Genomic DNA, 12,823 nt, shown 5'->3' with positions numbered 1-12,823 from the left:
AAAACATCATGTTTCCTCGAAAAACAAATAATCGTATTTGCATGCTTCTTTCCCATGCGTTTGGACCCATTTCGATACGAGCACACTAATTATACCGCGGAGATGATTTTGAGATGGCAGAAACAAAACCCAGCTCGCAGCTCTAGCTATTCAGATGTGAAGTGCTGGAATAGGTACGTGGGGAGGGATGCGGGAGGGATGCCTTTCATTCCATCTCACGTCTCTTTAGTGTTTGCATCCCTTTACTTCACACACAGCTTCAGAAAGCGTGGCTGTGCTCCTGGGTGCGGGGACAAGAGGTTTTGTGCCTCTGATCCGCGGGGGGGGTTTGCCACGGACGGGTCTGGAGGCTCCCGTCCTGCTTTGCACACAGATGGTTACTGGCTCACAAATTCCCAGTCTTCATGACACGCTTTCTGATGCACAGGGAACTGGATGAGTCATATCGCTCCGGCGATGGTCTTTCTGGATGGAAATTATACTTTTAAATATACACTGTGATTACATACAGCGGTGATGGGCTCATTTGAAGGAGCTGGAATGTAAGCCATTAAGTTGAGTGGCTGCCATTATGTACTGCGTTTGCCAACAGATAATAGACAATGATATTTCATCTGTGACAACTTTGCCCTCTAGACTTTGAATAGAATTATCTTGGTACGTAACCGTTTCCCTCAGCGCCGTCCAGGTGATAATTCTGTTACACCAGGCAGCAAACGTGGCCTTTCCCGAGGGGGAGAGGTGGGATGGAGATGGCCAGGACTCGCACGTGTCCCGTGGGGAAGGGACCGCTTGCATGGCAGCGGGGAGACGGCGCTGTGCACAGGCTGAAATAAGAAATGGCAGGGCAGGGGCTTGCCTAGGGGTGCAGCGGGGTCTGCAGGGCGAGGAGGGGGGCAGGACGTGCCGTGCCACCGCTCGGAGAGGCATCCACAGGCTGAGCTGTGTGCAGCCAGGCTGCCAGGCAGTTCAGGGAGAGGGCTGGGGCGAGTTTCTGCTTTGAATTGCTCCCGTCAGGGAGAACGCCGTGGCCGTGGCGATTCTCCTTAAAATCTGCGAAGCCATCAGACGGTCGCTTCCATTCATTACTAACCTGAGCTGAATTGAGAAAAGCAGCTTAGGGGGGGAAGCTGCATATCCCATTACTGATCTGGCCAATCCCTGTAATAGGCTTATGGGGCTCGATGGCAATCTGCAAGAGAGTTGCGCGCATTTAACTAGCATCATTGTATTACCTGGCTGACGAGATAGCCTTTTACATCCAGGATTGACCACTGAGCTTTTAGAAAGAAAGACTATGGTAATACCGAGTGAATTAGATAGGAACGGGAACATCAGGCCAGGTACCTACTGTTAATCTGTGGAAACCAAGGGAGTAAAAACCCGTGCTGTGACGTTTGGCCAGCTGTGCCCCCCTGCTTCCTTCTGTGACCCCGTGTGCTCGTTCCCCAAAAGCAGCGCCCGCGGTAGGGGTTGCACGGGGTAGAGCTGAATGCTGTTGGATCCGGGCTTGGCCAAGCAGCGTGTCCAGCAGGCGATGCACGGGCTGCAAAGGTGAGGTACCGAGCCCAGCCCGTGCACCACGTGCTGCTCGCTCAGGGCTCGCAGGGCTGGGGGACACCCCGGGGTTTGGTGGAGCTGCTCAAGGAGAGACGTGGCTTTGCGTCGCTTGCTTGCCATCCCACCTGCTCGCCCTCTCGGGAGCTGCCAGGGATGAAAGGTGAGATGTAAATGCGAAGCACAGTTGCTATAACGACTCGAGCCTCATCACGCTGCGGCCGCAGCGTTGCGCTATCGATCGCCCACGTGGGGTGGCTGCCAGCAGCGGCTGCTCACCCCGGTGTTTCCCCCAAGCTCGGCTTGAGCTCTGGCTGCTTTTGGTGCAGGTGCTGTAATACAGACAGGGAGGACGAAGGCTTGTCATTTTTGCTGAAATAGATAGCTTGAAGATTGCTAGAGTCCATTTCCAACTCTGCTTTTCTCCCCTTGCTGCCCAGGACAGAAGTAATGGGATTTTCAGTGGGTGGCTCTTGCAAAAGAGCAGCTGGACGGACTTGGCTTTCTGCTGGCCGCTGCCCCTGCAAAGCCACCCGAAACCGGGGGTGGTTTTAGGTGGTCACGTGTTGCTTCTTGCCTTGTGCTTTCATTTAATTAAAATTTTCCATAAGCCAGGGTCTGCAAAACAATTTACAGATGGCGTTCCCCTCTTTGTGCTGATCCGCAGATGAGCCTCTCCTTGGCTTTATTAGGCGTGAGCTGCAGGGGCTTACACTAAGGAATCAAGAGATCAGAACAGCACATATGGAGCCTGAGCAGCGACTGTAATCAGTGTAATACACTCATCGGGATTTTAATCTGTCCTGGGCACTGATTTGCACTAATAACAGCCACAACTTAAGTCCCAAGTTCTTATCGCATTAGTAAAAATCTCTCCCTCCCTCCCTCCCTCCCTCCCTTCCTCTTTTCCTTCTTCCCTGTGCAGTCATTTTGGCCTCCCTTTACAATACCGATATATGAGAATTGTGCGTTATTAAGTCTGTTACTGAAGATGTGTTTAATACAGTGTGGTGTAACATGACATAATCCATATGCCACATGGCATATGGATAATGTGGCATAATTTAAAACACGCTGCAGTGATTGATATCACAAAGGGGCTCCTGCTGCCTGCTCCTTGCGCTTGGCCATCCAAGAGCGATGTTCCTGTTTTGTATTAACAGCCCTACATCTCAGTTAATTTCCTTTCGTGATCTTTAGACCCTGGCCAACTGTGTCAGCTTTTCTAGAACAAAGTATCTGCTTATGCTCCCATCAGTTCTGCTCCTGTCACTTGATTCATTTTACGAGGAACGTTTGATTCCAGATAAGTGAAATTGCTGCGCTTTGCGGTCCTGGTGTTTGTGCTGGTGTGCAGCTGTGGGTTTGGGAGCCTTTGCCCTCTGCCAGGTAGATCTGGGATGGTTGAGCTGTTCGTCACCAGCTTTGCGCTGCTGGAGGCACCTGGGGGTGCAGCCCCTGTGTCTGGGATGAGCAGGTCTGCGCGCCGTTGCCTTTGTGAGTGGCTGTGTGCAAGAAGGAAATCCCCTGGGAGTAATTTGTGTAATTTGCTCCTTAATTTCTTCTCGCTTTGGGAACTCCCATGCCCCGGAGTAACAGGTGATGTACATTTTAAAATAAATCATCTCTAACTCTTCAAGCACTTTTACCTTCCTCGGAGCAATTACAATTTTATCTTTCCTCCCTGCAACAACTCCTTGGTTGCTCAGATGAGCTCAGTTTGCCTACAGTCAGCCAGCCTGCTCCCTGGGAGAGAAGTCTTTCTGCTCTCCTTTTCAGTGAGGACTGGCCTTGGGGGCAAAATGAAGCTAGGTTTGGCATTCCTGGCACTTCCAGTCAAGGCTTGGTTATCCGTGCATGGGTCGTGAGGTTGTGGAGGCTGTGCCACGCGCACGGGGATGCTCAGGACGGTCTCCGTGCAGCTGAGCTCTCCGTGCTCTGCGTCCTTCTTGGATCAGGTCCACAGCACCAGTGCCCTCCCCGCCTGGTGCCCTTCACTGGACATTCCCAGAGCCTAATTTCTGTACGTTTCGTAATATCTGTGGTTTCGCTTATCTGCATGATTTTGCACCCTGGGTAACTGAGAGAAAAGTGTATCAGCCTTTTCCCCAGTCCCGCAGCAGTCTCTTCACAAAGCTTCGATGTTATCTGGCACCACGTTTGCTGCCGCAGCGAGCAGCAGGGCTGGGCTGGAGCTTTATTAACACTGCAAACACTGCTTGGGAGCAGGTCCTGCCTGCCTCCTTCACCCCTGCTGCATCTTGAAGCTTAAACTGGGCAGAAACCAAAGCGCAGCTCCGGCCCTCTGACCACAGGCAGGATTTTCAGTAGGACTGTAGGTCTTTGAGAAAGTTTCTGCTGTCGTTTGGGAAGGTGAGGAGTCCCTTCCTTGCTTAGAAAACTGGGATTTGCACAGGTTTAGGTTTTGATGAGCACGTAGCTGTTTGTTTTCCATGTGCTGTAGCGAGGGAATTCTGCTGACAGCCCGTGCTGGCGCAGGTTCAGCGAGGTGCCGGGAGCTGCTCTGGCTCGTTTGAGGAGAGGCGCTGTGTTCCTGGGAGCGGTTGTAACTCCGACTTCCAGAACCAATCTCATAATCTATGTGATTTAAAAGATTATGGTTGGTGGTTATTTGTAATTACTGTACATGAAAGATATGTCATCAGGCAAGGGAAGCTTAATGTGCCCGGTACGCAAAGAGGATTGGAAAGCAATTAGGGCAACACGCGCACCATCAAAGAGGAGGCTCGCCACTGCTCCGGAGCCAATTAACAACCACACGGGCAGTGCTTTATTGGGGTAACTCTGCCTTGTTTCCAGTCCTTTTCCTCACTCCTGCCTTGGTTTTATGGGCACTCCCAGCTCTCTAGATGCAGAGCGCAGCTCTGTGTTGCAGCCAGTGTAATTAATAGGAACGACGTGCACAATAACCATAATAAATGCTGAATAAGAAAGCCGTACCCTGCAGTCTGCTACTGTGCCCTGTATAAGGCCAGGTGATTTCACTTCTGCCACGCTCTCTCTCTTCAAGAAAATCTAAATCAGTCAAAAATGTAATAACCCAGGCTTGATGAACCTTTAGGTCTGCGCTGATCCTCCACCTGCAGGTCCATGAGGCTTCCAACCCAGGGTGACCAACGCGGGGAATATCAGAGGCTCTCTCGCTCCACTCAGCCTTTTTCAGCTGCAATCCAGCCATTAGGCAAATTCATCAAAGGGCTTGAAAGAGAAAGGGAAATTCTTAACCTTCGTGTGATTGCACCTCTTCAGAGAATAAGCAAATCAAGTGGAAATGCCCTCCCATTTGTTTTGTGAATGAGCCGTGCGGCTAATCCACTACGATCTAGCATTATTCAGCTTGTAGCATTTCTGATGGGAGGTTTAAAAATAAATACACGATCAAAGGGACTGCTGGGAGAGGAGACAAGAGCAGAAGTACGACACGGTGGGCTGGGGGGACATTTGCTCGTGCTCTTCCTTTCCGCCTGCCCCGTGACCCTCCAAACGTGCCGCAGGGGGGCTCAGCCACCCGCTGCAGTTTCTGCATGGTTCAGGCGAGGGCTACACCAAAGCTCTTGGTGGCCATGCAGTGAGGGTTGTTTTAACAGGGGAGCTCCCAGGCAGATCCTTGGGACACCTTTCAGATGATGGCCCTACAAATTGCCCCACGAGGAGCAGCCCTATCGACCTGTGCTGCCAGCCCTGCCGTGCGTGGGGGAGCGATGCAGTTGAAGCACAGGAGGGTAAAGCAGCGTGAGGTGCCTTGCTTCTGGGGACACGTGGAGGAAAGCAGGATTCTCACTTGGCTGGGAGCTTCCAAGTCGTTTGTGTTTCCTATTCTGCTGGGGTTACTTTGAGTATTGATTTCTTTACCCTGAATGCCAGCTCTCTGGATGTTTTTGTTTGAAGGTGTTTTGGCTGCTGCCTCTCTGGAAGGGCCCGGTGAATGCAGTGGGAAATGCTGTTGTTATTTTATGGTGCTTTTATGCTGTCTGAATAAAGGACATGTCTGTACCAGAACAATTTAAACAAATGGCACAGTCTCACCGCGTGTCTCCGTCTCCCCTTCACAGCTGGCTGTCCTGACCCTGGAGAGGAGCACAGAGTTTCTGCAGTGCTAATTTGAAAGGGCACTACCCAGATAATTTTAATTATTTATTTATTTTTACTGTTACAGCTCTATTAATGCATTAGCAAATGATCTAATAGAGAAATATGGATAATCTTAGGGCAGGTTTTTATTACCCAGAGTCTGCAGTCTTGGAAACTTCGTGTGTACTTAGGATTTTCTAAGGAGATGCTGATCTATGATAGGCTTCTTTGTCACTGCTGGTTTTTTGGGGGGGCGGTTGCTGTTCATTAAGTGGATTTTGGACTTGTGGGAACCTTTGTGCTTGAAAGGCAATGCAGGCTCCAGTGGGCTAGAGACCATTACTTATCCCTGAAGGAGGTCTGAATAGTGGTTCGTGTGGCCCAGCCTCAAACTGAATCACCCCCTGCTTTCTGCTAGTTCGTGCCCATTTCAGTCTCCAGGATAAAGTAAATCCCCAATTTCTTTTTCACGTTGGCCCGTAAGAAAGCAGGGAGTGTTGATTACTTGGGAACACTTAGCAAAATTCTGCAGGATTGGATGATTTCTCTAAAACCCGTTTCCTACTAGGCTGCCCCGCTGCGGGCAGTTGCTGAGAAGGAGCAGATGTTGGCTTTCGACTGTACTGTGGCTTTGGAAGGAGCAAAGTCAGGCAAAAGGCAGCAGAGGGGTGCGAGGCAGAGGTTCACCTACGCCCCAAGGTCCCTTTCCAAGCCGCCCCAGCTTGCAGAGCTGGAGCAAAGTCCTTTTGCAGTGACACAGCCAGCAGATGGAAACCCCGCAGTGGCCTGGAGGAAGTCGTACACCTCTGTTTAGAGGTCACCTTCTGAAAGGTACTTCAGCAAAACACCCGGGGCTGGACTCCTTGGATCAGAGTGCAAGATGGGTGGCAGGGTGTGAGGGATCTACTCCTGCAGGAGGGCCTTCCGTGGCATCCCCCTTCCCCTCTCCACAGTAAGGGTTTGCTCCCAGCTTTGCTCTTGTATGGGGTTAAGCAGAGTGATTCCACCATGTCATGCAGCAGGATGTTGTCCTGTTATTCTCTCTGCTTTCATTTTCCTGCTTGTTTTGGCGGCAAGAGTTGTTTTATCTTAACAACAGTGCCACAAAGCCATGGCCAGAAAAAAAATATTGCTAATTCCGGAGCTGAAACACCACATTTGTGCTCCTCTTTTATTTGCCTTGGAAGCTCCCTCCATGGCTTTAGTGATGCTCCCTTCCCTTTGGTTGTGACTTTGGACTTGCAGAGTCCTCTGAAGCTTTATTTTATTTTTTACTTTTTACAGTTTGTTGTTGTTGTCGTTTTATTTTGGCAGCACCTCTAATGTAATTCAGTATTTCCAGTGGCCGCATTCCATCCTAGAAATAAAACCAGCCTGGAAGAGAAAGCAAAATCCACGTGGACATTAAGTGGGAGTAATTTAATTCCTTTCCCCTGACTTTGTTTGCTGTTGTGAATGCAGTCACCTGTTGTACATGAGTGTTAGGAGCATCTTCAATAAGCTTCTGCGGAGTGAGGGTTTGTGGCTGAGTTATTGGGGTTGTGCAGAGCGCTTTGGAAACCTGGAGTGAAAATCCCTGGACAGGCTGAAGCGCACGGTCCTGGTGATGCAGTGATAATACCCCATGTTCTCGGGGTATCTTCCAGAGATGTGTCAGCTGTGCACATAATTACAGCCTTCTCTTTTTTCCCTTCTTCCTGTCCCTCATGAACATCCCTTCAGTTGATCTCTGGTTGTCTGCCCACTGAGGGTTTTTTCTTCGCCACAAACAGCAAGGAGGAAACTGGTGTGGCTGGGAGAGCGTGGCTGAAGTCTTTGGCTATGCCACCGGTGATCATCGTTCTTTAATCCAGCTTTTGCTCACCACTTTTTAGCAATGGCCAGGTTGCAGACGGGCTGAACGTTAAGGCGTTGGAAATGTAAACGTGTGCATTACCCCACAGAGAGCAGCAGCCATTTCTGGGGCATGATTCACCTCACTCAAAGGTAGGCAACTGAAAGAGCTGAGATGAATTACGCTCCAGATGTGTTTCTTTCTCTTTGCTGCTTATAACAGAGCCCAGATTACCATCTCCGATGCTGTATGGTGGACATCTGAAAGTATGGGAGATGAGTCCCATGCAGTGTCTTTGGCTGGGTATGCCTGGCCACAGCGTTAGGACCTAGATTTGGAACCAAGAGGTAGGAATTTTCTGGAATGAAGAGTTCCTACGTTGAATTTTCTCAGAATTTTGTCCTGACCTTTCTCTTGTTCATCTTCTCTTGCTGCTGCAGATGTCAGGTTCTGTCACTGTAACCCTGCCCTGAAATAGCCAGACGGCTCCACGGATGCAGCCAGATGCCTTGCAGAATAAAAACCAGACCTTTTAATTTTAGGCTCTGACGTTCTCTCAATGGACCCAGCACGTGTGATGGCCGGAATTCAAATTCTGCCTTCCCAGCGCTGTCCTTTTATTGCAGGCTGAGCTGTCTTTGTGTTTTGGAAGGGTGAGGCTCGCTCGCCAGCTCCCTGGCAAGCGCATCCCCGCTCTGGGCTGAGGACACGGACCGGGGCTGGAGGGGAGCAGCTGAGGGCGCCTTTCTTCTCCAGTGACACCAGGAAGAGAAAACAAAGAGCTTTCAGCCTTTTTTTCTCTTTCTGTCAAGAAACTCCTCGCAAAGCCACTCCAGCTCCTGCCGTCCCCTTCAGATCTGTGCTGACCACAGGCACCGGCCGAGCTCGCTCCCCGGCATTCCCAGCCCTGCCGCTGGCCTCTGCGCTCCTCCGAGCCCGGATTTTGTGCCTCAGGCTTGGAAATGCGCTTTGTAAAGTAGGCTAGGAGGCTCTTGAGTCCCTCTGAAGTTTGGTTTCAGTGACGTTTTGGTGGCAGCTCGTGCCCAGATCTGCCTGCGTGTGAAGTGGCAGCGAAGTCTGTGTGAAATGAAGCAGAAAAAGCAGGAAAGCGGCTTCTGCGTAATAGCTCTGCTCCCGGTTCATCCGCAGTGAAAAACGGACTAAAATACCCAGTGGCATTAACAAAGGGAATGAGTGTCAAGCCAGCCTCATTTACTTTTTGAGAAGACAACTGAGTTTCTAGAGAAAGAGAATGCATCTTATTTAGTCAGCTGAGCTGAGTGCAGGGTCACAGTGAGCTCCTGGTGGGAGGCAGCCACGGGGGGCAGGGAGGTGTGGGGTCTTTCCCCAAAAGGGAAATGCTGGTGAAGGAGAAGAGCTCAGTCCTGGTGCAGGAACGGGTGATTGTTAACAGGCCTTGAATATATCGAGAGTTTTTTTGTTTTTTCTGTGAGGTCTGTCATTCCTCCCAGATCTCTCTTGGGTTTCTTTGCTTTTACCTGGTTCATCCTCATGGAGGTGTCTGGAAACCTTGGTGCAGAGCAATGCAGGGCTCTAAGGAAGCACCGAAACACATCTCTGCCTGGGTTGCACGTTGGGTTGTTGCATTGGAGTCAGAAATCAGTCTTGGTAACTTATTTTTCCAGATGCAGCTGCCCTTCTGCTACGTGAGGGCCCAGGGCTGGTCCTACACTGTCTGACTTCAGCTCCCAGTGTATCAAACACGAGCTGAATCCCCACAAATACATCAGACGCCTTCTGCAATAAGCTCAGCACATCCTGGCCATTGCTTGACTCTAACGTGAGAGCTCGTTCTTACCCTGTGCTTTTGTTTTCTGTCTTGTTATCCGGTAAGGCTTGTATGTAGCGAGTCCTTTATGGGGGAGCCATGTTTTGTTTGCAGCTCAATTTGAATTTGAAAGGACAATTTGTCAAAATGGAGGTGGGCAGAATGTTGTTTCACCTCACTGCTGAGACGAGAGAAATCTGCTGACTAGATAAATCTTGGCTTTTGAGGATGAAAGGCACCAAGTGTCAGGTTTGTCTCACTTAGATACTGCTTTTTTATGTAAGCTGCCTCTAATAATTGAAGAGCTGAAACCGCAATTGTCACAAACCCAAGAAGCTTGATTCCTTAAAGGAAACATCAGTTCAAGGAAAACTGTAAATCAGGTCCTTTAATCTGTTGACTGAATCGCCCATAGGGACTCCAGTGCTCTTACGCATTTATGCTGAGAGCTCTGCAGCAGTGCCAAAAGGTTTCCTGCAAGTTCTCACCGTGCAGGTGCTTGTTAGCAGGCATTTTTATAAGCTGAACTTACAGAAGTGCCGTTAAGAGCTTTCCAACCATTCCCAGAGCCTCTGTGCTTACATAACCGCTGTGACGGGGCGTTGTTTTTATGCTTTGTGTTGCTTGCCGAAATTGAAAGGATATCCGTGCCTCTTAAAGTCCTGCCATGTGGAAGGGCTGTGATGGTTGCAGAGCCGAGCTCGCTCTTTGTTGAGCCGCAATTCTGCTTTGGAGGCGAGCCCAAGCGCACATCGGGTGCATCTCAGGCGGCAGAATTAATGAGCGTGGCTCAGGATGGCTCTGACAAGCCAGGGAGCGTGTGGGGGAAGTCTGGATTTAGCTGGGGCACTCTGACCCTTCGGTGCCCAATTCCTGCAGCGGGTGAAACGTAAACACAATTCATTATTCTGTTAAAAGAGAGATGACGATCGTCCTGAGGAGCAGCGGGTGTCCCAGGCATGGATGGATGATTTATCTGGTGGATGCACAAGCACCAGTGTTCAGTCGTGTCCTTCCTGCAGGCATTCAGCGGGAGTTGCTGTAAAACTGGGTGGCTCGTAATGAAAACGGGAGCTGGTTGGGGCATCGCCGTGCCGCTGGCCAGCTCTGGAGTGACCGTGTTGGGTAGGTGAGGACAGCAGACGGAGGACACGGCTCTGGTGGGCTGCCTTCGGCCTGCCACAGCCCAGCAGGGTGCCGCCGTGCCCCCTGCTCTGCCGGCAGCCTGAAGATGTCAAAAGCAAGGGGGGGGCAGTGCATCACCAGTGCTAGGTGCACACTAAACTTCCTTTTGTTTCAAAAAAAAAAAAAAAAAAAGGCATTCTAAATACATTTATTTGAAAGCTGTGCCTGGTTTTGCATGAAAAACCTCCGGTTGTACCCTTTCCCTGAGCCAACTTGAACTGCAGCTCAATCTCCTTTGCAGGACACCATTGATCTGGTTTGGGGCTGACTTCTACCTGACAGCCACGTACCGTGATAACAGGTGCTCATGCTCGTAACTGCGGCTCCAGAGTTGCTTTTTATATGTTCAGGGCCAGGATCCGAGAGTCACCGAGCATCTGCACACGTGCTCGCTTGTGTGGCATGGTCAGGAGCCGTGCGGTGCTCTGAGGAGCGATTTTATCAGGTTTCTATCTTGCTATTCCTTCATGTGACGGCGAAACTCTTGCGGATCGGAACGGAGGAAAAAGTTTTACGCTGGCTGAGCGCTTCTCTGCTGTGCTGCTGCTTCTGTGCATGTGCATGTTTGGGGGAACCGGGCCTGTATTGACTGTTGGTTTTCTCTCTCCACAGCTGATCAGTGGTGGTTCTACTGTACGTGCTGAGGCAGTATGGGATCACGTCACCATGGCCAACCGGGAGTTGGCATTTAAAGCAGGAGACGTTATCAAGGTTCTTGATGCTTCCAACAAGGACTGGTGGTGGGGTCAGATTGATGATGAAGAAGGATGGTTTCCCGCCAGTTTTGTAAGGGTGAATAACTCTTTTTTTCTTACTGCTTCGGTGATTTGCTGCCGTCGTTGCTTGAAATGGTCCATGATCCGACCTGCTTTTTGTCTTTGTTGCCACTGTGCTTGTTTTCCATGTCTGTGTTTTCTGTGTGAAAAATGGGGAGCAGAGAAGGCTTTGCAAGAAGTGAGGCTGGGGTAGAGGGAGGCTTGGAGAGGTGTTGGCTCTTCTTTATGCTTTTGGGATGCGGAACGCCTTTGCTTGTGTGCCTGAACATGCTGTAGCCTCTTTCCTGAAGCATTTCTTCTTGGAAAACCAGTTAAGTATTGTGCAGGCTGTGAGTAGGTGATTTTGGGGGGCTATGGGCGACCTGCATTGAGGAGAGCTCGCAGGGAGGGGTCAGCTCCCCCCTTTCCACAAGCAGTGCTGTGTTCTGATTCCTCAGCTGCTTTGAATGTAAAATGTCTTTGCTAATTAGTCTGTGAGCAGTTCTGGTTATTCTTTTAAGTGGGCAGGGAATAATTTGGCTTGTCTCTTTTTCTACTGAAGCAGGTTTTGCTGCACCCCGCCATCTCCACTGGCGGCCTGGCCTTTCCCAAATAAGGATTCAAGCACTTGATTTTTTTATTTTATTTTTTTACTCAGTATGTCTTAAGAAAGCAAAAGCACAAGCAGATGCCCTTTTAGGTATTGTCAGCTCCTGTAACATTATTAGGGCTCTCTCAAACTTCCCTGGGGAGTCAAGACATCACCACGGACCTTGTGCACCTCCTTTTCCTCTCCCTTTTACAGAGGGTTCGATAGAGATTTAATTCCTTTAGGAGCTTAGGGGATATGGTTCAAAAATGAAGATTTCTTTTGCCTTGTGCAATTGTCTGAAAGATGAATCTTTGCTTTGAGCCTCCTGGGCAATTTGACAAGCTCCATTGAGGGGAAGACTTTTCTCTGAAACATACAAGGAAGACAGTGCCGCATCTTAAAGAGCCACCGTGCTTCCTTTGGTTCTCTGCCTGCCTTACCCTCCCTCTGAATCCTTCCTCTCTCGGGCAATCCTGCATCATCAGGATCCCTGTTTGATTAGATCTCATCATCTGGGCGATAGCCATAAGGATTAGGAAGGTGGAGTTAAAAATCTACAACCTGGTGTTTCCTAGTGATGCATGATGACCACCGATGAACACAGGTCTTTGCTTGCTTCTGCATTCTTCCAATCCCCAGTGCACGATTTTGTTTTCCCCCATGGTGCTTGTTTTTATCTCTCCTGTCCCTCCTAGGTCTGGCCAGTGCTGAGAGCAACGAGAGGTGAGGGATTGAAACTGGAGCCTGGGCTCCCTGAATAAGAAAGCTTGGCACAACCCCCAGAATAACAAATAATCTTCAGTATTTTGTTGAATAGGGCACTGCGAGTCTGACCCTGCACCCAGTGGAGATAATGAGCTTGGTAAATGGATTTGGAGGAGGTGTGATCAAGATGATAATCTCATTGGGGAAAATATTCTCATGGGTGTTGCAAGCACATCTCATCTGTGTTCCTCGCTGGGAAAGCTGCCTTAGAAAAATCCGTCTGATTCTTTTTGTTTGACTTGGAGACCGAAATA

At 49.9% G+C, this 12,823-nt stretch overlaps 1 protein-coding gene across 19 annotated transcripts in view; it reads left to right on the top strand.

Annotated features, from left to right (window-relative positions):
* Nucleotides 1–12,823, top strand: part of ARHGEF9 (Cdc42 guanine nucleotide exchange factor 9) — a 171,648-nt gene that overhangs the window by 100,526 nt on the left and 58,299 nt on the right. For 17 of the 19 annotated variants that reach the window (XM_068696576.1, XM_068696577.1, XM_068696575.1 and 14 more), the window contains one exon: nt 11,070–11,249. The exons of 1 other annotated variant lie outside the window; for it this stretch is intronic. In XM_068696576.1, the coding sequence (XP_068552677.1) occupies nt 11,070–11,249 (180 nt within the window). The remainder of the gene's footprint in view (nt 1–11,069; nt 11,250–12,823) is intronic. One more of the 19 variants, XM_068696573.1, reaches the window with a different exon arrangement.

This window comes from Anas acuta, chromosome 13 (assembly GCF_963932015.1).
Source record: "Anas acuta chromosome 13, bAnaAcu1.1, whole genome shotgun sequence".
Lineage (NCBI taxonomy): Eukaryota > Metazoa > Chordata > Aves > Anseriformes > Anatidae > Anas > Anas acuta.
The sequence above is the reverse complement of the archived record's forward strand: the minus strand, read 5'-3'. Positions and strand labels throughout refer to the sequence as shown.